Source organism: Nerophis ophidion, linkage group LG06 (assembly GCF_033978795.1).
Source record: "Nerophis ophidion isolate RoL-2023_Sa linkage group LG06, RoL_Noph_v1.0, whole genome shotgun sequence".
Taxonomy (NCBI): domain Eukaryota; kingdom Metazoa; phylum Chordata; class Actinopteri; order Syngnathiformes; family Syngnathidae; genus Nerophis; species Nerophis ophidion.
This window is the reverse complement of record NC_084616.1, coordinates 42,669,860-42,681,874: the sequence shown is the minus strand read 5'-3', so window position 1 is coordinate 42,681,874 and position 12,015 is coordinate 42,669,860. Positions and strand designations below refer to the sequence as shown.

The following is a 12,015-nucleotide window of genomic DNA, read 5'->3' as shown; positions in this document are numbered from 1 at the left end:
TTTGCACTATTAAGTTATATAAGTGTTGCTGGTTCCATATTCAGTTTTAAAGCAAATCAGTGTAGCAAACCGAGCAATAATTAAGGTTTTATTCATGCACTTTGTCTTACTACTTCAAGGTTTGAATGTTTGATTCATTCATTATTATTTTATTTTCAAATTCATTATTAGCCTGCGGAAAAAGTTTGTTTTGACGTTTACCTCAGAAGTCTGCAAATAGAATAGAGGCATTCAATGTTTATTTTATTTTATTTGATATGCCATTGATATTTTTTATTATTTGTGACTGGATTTTCATATCACTATAAAATTATATAAGCCTTGCTTGTTCAATAGTCAATGCAAAACTTGTTTGGGTCCCTATTAAAAGGTTCATTTTTTTCAACCTTGGCCCGCGGCTTTGTTCAGTTTTAAATTTTGGCCCACTCTGTATTTGAGTTCGACACCCCTAGTTTAGTGTGTTATGGTAGCACTGTACTTTAGTTAAAACACGTCTGCTTCAGTTGATGTTAGCCAAGAAAATAAAAAAGATCTTCAGATTCTATGTATGTTATATTTACTACAGAGCAGTTCAACGTGTTAGCAGAAGTACTACACTTGTACAAAAACAGAGACTGAAGTTTGGTCTTCTATGAGCAATGTGGTTAATAATTCAAGATAACATGGTCACTTAACTAACTTAAACGACAATACCATTATTGTTGTTAACATCAAGGAACAAAAATATTGAAAACTTAATACAACAGAATGTTTAGTGTGTTATGGTAGCACTGTACTTTAGTTAAAACTCACCTTTAATTTTTTCGATATTAGCAGAATGTAGATGATTCGTCGAACAAGTTTACCTTCGGGTAGTAATACAGCAACCTCGGCTACCGCACAACAGTGAAACATTGCTTTTCCCAGCATGCTTTGCGTCCTTCGTTCCACAGCATTGCTTTGCGTGAAAAAAGGTCGAAACCAATCAAAGTGGTTCGTGTATTGGATAAAATAGCAACATATTTATTATTATATGTTAGCTGGATCATGTTATGAATGCGTAAATTTGCGCACCGTTACAAAAACGGCTGGCACGACGTGGTAGAAATATATCGACACGAGGCTTGTAAACGCTTCCGTGGGAGGAAGCTCATTGTAGAGGTCACGTGCAGAGTGCTCGTCACTCAACCAATCACCTCGGGGAAGGTCTGAGACAAGAGCCAATGGCTACTCTAGCAGGGTGTCACCTGACGTGGGTGAGCGAGCCAACAGTAAGAGTGGGTCAGAATGTGCTCGGAACAGGAGAAGCTAGTTGGCGCTAAATCACGGCGTCCTTAGCGGATGTGACGCATTCCGACTTGGAACGACTCGCGGCTGGCAAATGAGTTCGATGTATGAGCTGGAGATCGACTCCAGAACCCAATTCAGACTACTCTCCTCCCACGTTTTTTTTTTATTGATCCATCAATCCATTTCCTACCGCTTGTCCCTTTTGGGGTCGCGGGGAGTGCTGGAGCTAAGTAAATATGATTACATTTTTATAACGTGTATTTTCTGACTTGCAACAGTTCCAATCCTTGGAGCCAAGTGAAATGTTTTTTATATGAATACTAATATAAAAAACAGGGGCAATGGTTTTCGTTTTACATTGTTAGTGTCATATGTAGAATAGAATAGAATATATCTTTATCGTCATTGTACAACGAAATTGTATGCAAACTAATTTAGTGCAAAATCATACATAAAACATAAGAACATAGATAAATAGATAAAAATACCAATTGCATACAGCTCACGAGCACAGTCATTCTTGTTATCTTGTGTTCAGCGACACTATTGCTCTCAGGTAAAAAGAGTTTTTAAAACTGTTTGTCCGGCATTTTATTGTCCTGTATCACCTGCCTGAGGGCATCACTTCAAAAAGTTTATGTCCAGGGTGAGATGGGTCCTCTATGATGTTTTGGGCCTTTTTGAGGCACCTGGCACTGTACAGTTCAATTACTGTGGTAATTTGAACAAAAACAAACCAGTACTAAACTTGACCACTGGAGGGCAACAAATCCTCAATAAATTATTATTTACAGACTGCTTTAACCATGTAAAACTCGTTTTCATTTATGGCACGGTGTCAAACTCAAGGCCTGGGGGCCAAAAGTGGCCTGCCACTTAATTTTATCTGGCCCCTGAAAGACTAGAAATAATATGTATTAATATAGAACTGTATTTTTTTCTGACTGGATGTATTCTTTCTTTCCATTTTTGGAGAAAAAAAAATACATGTACTCCAGGGGTGTCGAAACTTTTTCCACTGAGGGCTGCACAGGGAAAAATGAAAGCGTGCGGGGGCCATTTTGATATTTTGACATTTTCAAACCAGAATGAAATGTATGGATTTTTTTATTTTACCTTTAAGGGGACCATAAAGGGTCTCAGTCATTAAAACGTTAAAAATAAATAAAATTATTATTATTTTTTAGATAACGCTTACAATAAATCTCTATATCAACTTCAAGTTGATATAAAGTAATACAAAAAAAGGTTTTATGGCTTTTCTGTCAAAAACTACCTGTTTTTTTTATAGTAAAACTGAAATATGCAGTATTTAGTAATTAAAGCCTTAAAAGATCAATAATGCATTGATTTTAATTACTTTATATTTTTTGAGTAATAACTGTGAAAAAATAAATAAAATACCAATAAATATATTTGGGATCCAAAGGGTACCCCACTCATAAAGTGATACATTTTATTAGGTTTTTCTTTTACTTTCAACACATAAGTTACAGGATCAAAATCTGTCGATTTTAAATTTGAACTATTATTTTGTTTGTTTTATGCTCTTTTGTCAAAGAAAACTTTGATGTTTTTATATGGCAACCACACAATATATGCAATATTTACAACACAAAACATTTTAAAGTGAAATACTTGAAGTAATTTGAGCCTTGAAAATAATTAATTATAACATATTTTTTTGTCTTTTTTGTTTTTGTTTTTTAGCAATAGCAAAATAAAGAAAGACAAAAGAAAAAAAACAGCCTGCATGGCAGCTTTGTGTCAACATTGACACTTTTTCTCGTTAGATTTCACCTCATTTCCCTTTTTTTTAAGTGTTCTTTTTTATTTTTGCAATAGCATTTCCAGAATGTGTGGCGGGTCGGTAACACAATTAGTTGCGCGCCGCAAATGACCCTCGGGCCGCACTTTGGACACCCCTGATGTAATCCATGTAATCGCAAATGATGTTACCTTAAATATTGTCTAATTATGCAAAAATATACTATCAAACATTCAAACCGTTTTTAAAATAGAAATAAATACTAATACCGTAGTAATGATTTCAAAGCCAGATATCCATCAATTTGTGAAATGTAAAAGTAGAAATAGATTTTAAAAAATTATACATTGAAACAGAAAATTTGAATTAAAGAGAAATTTACTGTGTTTTTTTACAGCATTTTCCTCGAAATGAAAAAAACACTTCTTATTTTTACTGTAATAAACTGTGGTGTTGTTTTGGCATTTACACTGAAAAATCTGCAGTAAAAAAAACGAACAAATTGCCAGCTCAGGTGCCAAAATTTTAGTTTTTTTATTTACAGTAAAAAAAAATAATTTTACAGTAAAATTCTGGCAACTCAGCTACTTTTTTTTTTTTTTTTACCAATAAAACAGCAGTTCTGTTTCACCATTTACTAAATTCTGAGGCAAAAATATTCCAACTTACCATATTTTTTTACATTTTAGTTTTTAAAATATCTACAAATAAAATGAATCCAAAAATGTGCGTAATAACAGTGTTCACTGTTAGAGGCCGCCCTCTGGGGCCAAACATAACTGCGCTGTGGCCCTCAGTGAAAATGACTGACAGCTCTGATTTAGGGCCACATGGCACTTGCGACTGCCCTCAAAGGGTTGCTTGTAACAGTTAATAATAAATAAAAATAAATACATGTTGACTTGCCTTATTATATTGTTCTACAATTGCCTGTGTATTTTATTATTGTATATTTTTAGATATGCTGTAAAATAAAACAGATTTTGCGGTACAAAAAAAAAACTGGCAGCTCACTCACCAGAATTTTGCTCTAAAATTAGTTGTTGTTTTTACAGTCGATGGAAAAAACGGTGCCACTGATTTTCACGGTAAAATTCCGGAGGCTGAGTTTTCGTGTAATTTGTGGTTGTTGTGTTCACGGTGTATTATATTGTAAATGCAAAATGGTGCACCACAGTTTTTTACAGTAAGTACAGTTTTTTGTAACTGTTTTTTCCCCTGTAAATTATATCATCATTTTTACAGTGTACAATTTGATGGATACTTTGCTTTGACTTCATAAGTTAAGCAGATATTTAATTATGTATTTCAATTTCAACAAAAAAATACGTTTGAAATGTAAGATGATATAATATTTGTTTATTATTATTAGATAATAATAAAGTTTAAAATATGCACGCAGTACATACATACATGTTAGTTTTTTATTAAAAAAAACAAAGTACTTGGGTTTAAAACAACCCAATTTTTATCCCAATGTCCTTTTTTAAAATGATTTACTCTGTGAATGTTGTCTGTTTATCTGTGTTGGCCCTGTGTTGAGATGGTGACTTTTCCAGAGTGTACTCCGCCCGAATGCAGTTGAGATAGGCTCCAGCGCACCAATTTTGGCTATGCCCTGAGATTATGTACATTGTTGCATTTCTTTTCACAGTTTATGAATTTACATCCATATTTTGTTGAAGTATTATTCAATAAATATATTTACAAATTATTTTTGAATTGTTGCTATTTTTAGAATATGTTTTAAAAATCTCTCGTACCCCTTGGCATACCTTCAAGTACATCCAGGACTGGACTAGACTATATTCTATTCACATATTTGTTCACTGGGCCTCTAAATCAATTTTTTCAAAGAGGAGTTTAAAAAAAGAAAAGGTCGAGCATTCGGAGAATAAGCCCCGTTAAGTCAATGCAATCAATGCACCCTTGCATATCTGTAGTAGATGACAAAGTCGACCCAGCGATACCAAGCTCAATTCCAGTGAACGTCTTAGCTTTCGGCGGTCAACCGGGTCGACAACCGCCTTCAAGCGGTGCACTTTCTGCGGTGTGTCCGGGGACTTTCCCCTGAGCAAATGGTGGAGAAACTTGATTCTCAGTATGTAGCTCAGAGAGCAAGCCTTCTGAATGCCCGGATGAACAAATGGCGGGCGGATGAATAAGTACATGGTGGAAATATTGTTATTTTTAATCAAGGTTTCACAATGTCAGTTAAGTTTTGCGACTTACATATTAAGACATAAGACATGTATACATATTTATAAAACAATGACTTAATTTTTACCAAAAAAACCATGAATGAATGTGTAAAAAGACGTGGTTGTAACCCGAAATGAATTGTGGGAAATGTGGTAGCCGGCGAATACCTGTTTTGATTTCGTTCGTCAAACAAGCAAAGACAAACCCACTGCTGCGTGCGTATCCATTGAGGTCAAAATGGAGGGAAAGATTACAAGCCTGTACAGTTTTCCAAACAAATAGGAAAAATGAGACCTAGTCACTTTTAAAAACCGCTACAAAAGTGATTCGCAGACGAGTGGTATTTCCGTATCACGTGGTACGCAGGCTCGTCTTTCCACCAATCATCTCGGGGAGGGTCTGAGACAGGGGCCAATCGCCGCCCTCGCGAGGTGTCACGTGATGCGGGTGAGCGAGTGCAGAGAGAACATGGTTCTAAGTGTGGTTGCAGCAGGAGACGCTAGACGGCGCTGTTTCACACCGTCTCGAGTGGAAGTACCATACTGCCCCTTGGAACGACCCGCGGCTTTTTTGTTTGATTGAGACATGCATTAGTAGATTGCACAGTACAGTACATATTCCGTACCATGAATTGATTAACGTGGACCCCGACTTAAACAAGTTAAAAACCTTATTCGGGTGTTACCATTTAGTGGTCAATTGTACGGAATATGTACTGTACTGTGCAATCTACTAATAAAAGTCTCAATCAATCAATCAATCAATACAATTGACCACTAAATGGTAACACCCGAATACTTTTTTCAACTTGTTTGAGTCGGGGTCCACGATAATCAATTCATGGCAAGTGAGTTCGATGTATGAGCTAAAGCAGTGGTTCTCAACCTTTTTTCGGTGATGTACTCCCTGTGAACATTTTTTTAATTCAAGTACCCCCTTATCAGAGCAAAGCATTTTGGGTTGGAAAAAAGAGATAAAAAAGTAAAATACAGCACTATGTCATCAGTTTCTGATTTGTTAAATTGTATAACAGTGCAAAATATTGCTCATTTGTATTGGTCTTTCTTGAACTATTTGGAAAAAAAAGATAAAAAAATAACTAAAAACTTGTTTGAAAATAAACAAATTATTCAATTGTAAATAAAGATTTCTACAAATAGAAGTAATCATCAACTTAAAGTGCCCTCTTTGGGGATTGTAACAGAGATCCATCTGGATTCATGAACTTAATTCTAAACATTTCTTCACAAAAAAATAAATCTTTAACATCAATATTTATGGAACATTTCCATAAAAAATCTAGCTGTCAACACTGAAAAATTGCATTGTTGCATTTCTTTTCACAATTTATAAACTTACATCCCTATTTTGTTGAAGTATTATTCAATAAATATATTTATGAAGGATTTCTGAATTGTTGCTATTTTTAGAATATTTAAGAAAAATCTCACGTACCCCTTGGCATACCTTCAAGTACCCCCGGGGGTACGCGTGACCCCATTTGAGAACCACTGAGCTAGAGCACGACTTCAGAACTCCATCCATCCATCCATCCATTTCCTACCGCGTATTCCCTTTGGGGTTGCGTGGGGCGCTGGTGCCTATCTCAGTTACAATCGGGGGGAATGTGATGTACACCCCGGACAAGTTGCCACCTCATCGCAGTCAATTCAAACTACCGGTGTTCTTCTCCAATATTTTCGGTGATTCTACATATACGTATCTCCCATCCATCCATCCATCCATTTTCTACCGCTTGTCCCTTTTGGGGTTGGAGGGGGGCGCTGGAACCTATCACAGCTGCAATCAGGCGGAAGGCAGGGTAAGCCCTGGACAAGTCGCCACTTAATCGCAGGGCCAACACATATAGACAGACTACATTCACACTCACATTCACACACTAGGGCCAATTTAGTCTTGTCAATCAACCTATCCCCAGGTGCATGTCTTTGGAAGTGGGAGGAAGCCGGAGTACCTGGAGGGGACCCACGCAGTCACGGTTAGAACACATAGTGTATATTTATTCATAAACATTTAAATGCATGTTCTGGTTTATTACTTCAAAGAGTTGCATAATTCATATGTCCATGTTCAGTCTAGTACTAAATTTTGTGCCATTCCATATGTGCTGGTATGGCAAAAAAGTACTTGCAACAAACAATGTGGTATAAGTATGGGGTTTAAACTGGCAAAGGCACCGACAATGGAGTCGAATAGACTTATGAGATGTAATGAATCTCAGTAGAATGTGCCTGTGGATCTTGGTATGAAAACTAGCACGATACAATGTATTTCCCTAAAGAGCCTCTGCCCCCATATTTCCCTTCTCCCACCTATTATTTATTTCCTGACTGCCATTTTCTTTCTCTCCACTCTTCAAAAAAAAAAACCCTTTTATTTCCACCCTCGACATGCACCTCACGCTTCAAAAGATATCCACATTCCCCAATGAGTCTGCTTTTCAATGAGCATGATGGGTTTATTTCACCTCTATTCCAAATTCTTCAACCCTCTCTTTCTCCCTTGGCTCACATTTCTACGTATTTATATACAACATGCCTGAAAAAAGGTCCACATTCCATATCTACTCCACCAAAAGCTGGATGATGAAAGTAGGCCACAGAGCTCAATCGATAAGACCAATCAAATGATTTCCATTCACAGATAAATCACATATATTTATGAACATGTCACCAAATTGTAATGCTTAAAGACATGTTGAATTTCCTGTTGTCTTGCCACACATCTGCGTGTGGTGCCATCAAGAAAAAAAGGACTAATTCATTCTGCATACATTTCAATACACATTATGAATACTAAATACTTAACAGTCTAGCTCCATCCTATCTTGCTGATTGTATTGTACCATATGTTCCGGCAAGAACTCTGTGTACTAAGAACTCTGGCTTATTAGTGATGCCCAGAGCCCAAAAACTGTCTGTGGGCTATAGTGCGTTTTCCATTCGGGCTCCAGTACTCTGGAATCCCCTACCAGTAACAGTTAGAGATGCTACCTCAGTAGAAGCATTTAAGTCTCATCTTAAAGCTCATTCGTATACGCTAGCCTTTAAATAGACCCCCCAGTAGTTTCAATGTCCATTTCTCTGTTGATGCAATTGTTGATGACTGAAGTACTGATATCAACCAAAACTCCTCGGATTCTAAATGATGTAAATAATTCAATTTATATACTATAATGATTAACTTGCATGATGACTGCATTATGCTGATAGTATATATTTGTACCCTGAATTGATTAACATGGACCCCGACTTAAACAAGTTGAAAAACTTATTCGGGTGTTACCATATAGTGGTCAATTGTATGGAAATGTACTGTACTGTGCAATCTACTAATAAAAGTTTCAATCATCAATCAATCAAACCCTTTTAGACCAGTTGATCTGCAGTCTCTTTTCTGCTCTGCCCCCCTCTCCTGCGTGGAGATGTTATTAGGGGACCACCGATGTTGCGCTAGCTGTTCAACGACGGGACCCGGGGTGGATAACTTATCTGTGCATCAGTTGGGGACATCTCTGCGCTGCTGCAAAGTGTATTTATTTAGCCCTTAATTACAAGTGTCTCAAAGGGCAGCACAAGCCCCAACGACAATTTTGGCTCAGGTCCCACATAAGGGCAAGAAAAAACTCAGCCCAATGGGCTAGTGGGGCCATCCATTGTACCTCCAAGGTTTCTCATTGTATACCATTGGGTTGAGTTTTTTCTTGCCCTGATGTGGGATCTGAGTCAAGGATGTTGTTGTGGCTTGCACAGCTGTTTGAGACACTTGTGATTAAGGGTTATATAAATACACTTTGTTTGAAAGCTTTGATTGATGAATGCCCACAGATAATATGCTGCCTTTTGATATTAATACTTTACTTAGGATTCAGTTAATACTTTAATACCAGGAGAAAGCTATGTGTGCACTTCTTTCGGAAGTTTGCACTTCTTTCGGAAGTTTGCAAATAGTCCATTATGCATGTATGTCAACATTTTGTGCATGTCATTAATTTTATTTCATGCCAAAAAACAAACAGAACATCCACAGAACAATTTCACATTCTTGATCAAATATTAAATTAAAAAGCTTGACATATTTTCTCTATGATTTATACATCATGCACAGACTGTAAACACGCATCACATTAAAGTAGTAGCAACCATCAAACTGTACATGGACTTATGTGAACTACTTTCATTGATGATTACACAATAGACTTGTATTCTCTAGTGTCATTACACACAACACTTTCTGCATCCAAAATATAAACATCTACTTGAGTGTCCACTGGTTATAACACTGGCTTTTGAGTTTTATGTTATTTGGTTACTAAGGTGTTAATTGTCAGCTAATGTTGCTGTATTTAAAGTGAAACTCACTTAAAATACATTTACAATCTACATTAAATCTACCTGTTTGAACAATTAAGTCCATGTTTTTTCCCCTAAAGTGCAAGTGTGACAAAAGAGAATAAATAATTACATATGGATCATTATTGTCAGTAACATTTTTTTGTCTAATCTCGAGGATGTTTTCATCCATTAGCAGAAAGAGGCTAGATAGCAATAGTAGCACACAAGATCACAACTTGGACAAAACGAAATGAGAATAACTCATTTTTATTAATATTCAAAATTGGAGTTAAAGGCCTACTGAAACCCACTACTACCGACCACGCAGTCTGATAGTTTATATATCAATGATGAAATATTAACATTGCAACACATACCAATACGGCTGGTTTAGTTTACTAAATTGCAATTTTAAATTTCCCACGGAGTTTCTTGTTGAAAACGTGGCGGAATGATGACGTGTGCGCGTGACATCACTGACTGTCAGGAAATATTAGCTCAGCACCAGTTACAGCTGAAAGTCGTCTCTTTTCATCGCATAATTACACAGTAATTTGGACATTTGTGTTGCTGAATCTTTTTTAATTTGTTCAATTAATAATGGAGACTATAAAGAACAATGCTGTTGGTGGAAAGCGGTGGATTGCAGCTGTCTTTAGCACCGAGACACAGCCGGTGTTTCTTTGTTTTTAACACAGAGCGGTCAAGCGAACATGTTTCTCTACGTCAACCAGCATGTTTTTGGATGGGAAAATTGTGATATATATCTTACCGGAGACATCCTTGGATTATTTGTCCTCCTGCAGTAGCTGTTTAAAAGGCAGCTGTGAGCTTGGCTCCTCGGCTTCTCTCTGAGACACTGTGTGTTCACCGCAGCCATTCGACCTCGAGGTATGTCTTTACAATCTCACTAAAACACTATTAAAACAATAAGCAGATAAGGGGTCTTCCAGGATTATCCTAGTAAATGTGTCTAATTACATCTGAAACGCTCACACTGCCACCGCCCGGAGCCGTTGCGTTTTATTTTATTTTATTTTTTATTTATTTTTCTATTCCTTCGCTATCAATATCATCATCCACGAATCTTTCATCCTCGCTCAAATTAATGGGGAAATTGTCGTTTTCTCGGTCCGAATAGCTCTTGCTGCTGGAGGCTTCCATTAAAAACAATGTGAGGACGTGAGGAGCCCTCACCCTTACTCATCGTCTGCGACTTCCGGTAAAGGCAAGGCTTTTTTATCAGCACCAAACTTTGCGAACTTTATCGTCGATGTTCTCTACTAAATCCTTTCAGCAAAAATGTGGCAATATCGGGAAATGATCAAGTATGACACATAGAATAGACCTGCTATCCCCGTTTAAATAAGAAAATCTCATTTCAGTAGGCCTTTAAGTTGAATTTCTTATTTTAGCATGACATAAAATGACAAAGTAGTATCTATAGGAAATCATGCATTATTGTCAGTGTTTTGTGCTTCTAATAAATTAAGAGTAAGAGGTGTGCTCCATCAATATTATTACTATTCATCCTGATTTCTCAATTAAGTATTGCATTATCTTCTATTCAAGCTTGGTTTCATCATTTTATACATTGAAGCAAAGCTTTGCGACAAATATTCTGGCCAACATGCCTTGAGGAAAATGAGAATATCTTTAAGAAAAGAGCAACAAAAACAAATCCCATTTTCTCTTCAAATCTGCGCTGATCCAAAGCAGCTTTGCTCCGTCAGTTGTTGTTCATAATCCACCAGGAAGCTGTTTAAGAAAAAGTAAGTGGTTATTGCGGTTACAGTCAGGGGCGGTGTTTGGGGCCGGCTACCTGGGTTCAAGCCCTAAATGTTTTCTAAAAAGTCTTGAATTTGAATTTCACTTTTGGGAACTTTTTAGAAGTAACGTGCAGTACTGCAGTCCAACAGAGAGGCAGTAGCTGCATTAAGTAGCCGACATACAGCCTGAAGAAGCACTTCAGCAGCTGGATATTGGATACTAGGACTTTTTTTTTTCCAAAAAAGTACCGCAACAGTTTGAGCGCAATACCAGCTGTGATGAAACGTTTAATTATTCCGGTTTGTGAATCTTAATGAAAAGTGTTTGATGCAACTCTACTGGCTTTCTAAATGTTAAATACTATTTGGGATGTGCCGATTGATTGGCTACCGATGTATGTATATATGTAAGTACGTGATTCCTCGTGATGGTCAGATGAAGCCTCATTAGGCTCGTACGGGAAAGGACAGGACAGGCTGTTCTTCCTGAAGAGGCTGCGCTCCTTCAACATCTGTAAAAAAAACTCTTGTGGATGTACTACCAGTCAGTGGTTGCCAGTGTTATGTACTACATCGCAGTGTGCTGGGGGGACAGTACATCTAAGAGGTACAGCTCCAGACTGGAGAAACCGATCAAGCGGGCAATTTCTAC

The 12,015-nt window shown here is 37.1% G+C and overlaps 1 protein-coding gene across 1 annotated transcript in view; it reads right to left on the bottom strand.

The window, feature by feature from the left end:
- Positions 1–9,126: 9,126 nt before the first annotated feature.
- LOC133554735 (N-terminal EF-hand calcium-binding protein 1-like) overlaps positions 9,127–12,015 on the bottom strand; it is a 44,879-nt gene continuing 41,990 nt past the window's right edge. The window contains exon 12 of the mRNA XM_061903826.1: positions 9,127–11,352. Within this exon, the coding sequence (XP_061759810.1) occupies positions 11,324–11,352 (29 nt within the window). The 3' untranslated portion in view covers positions 9,127–11,323. The remainder of the gene's footprint in view (positions 11,353–12,015) is intronic.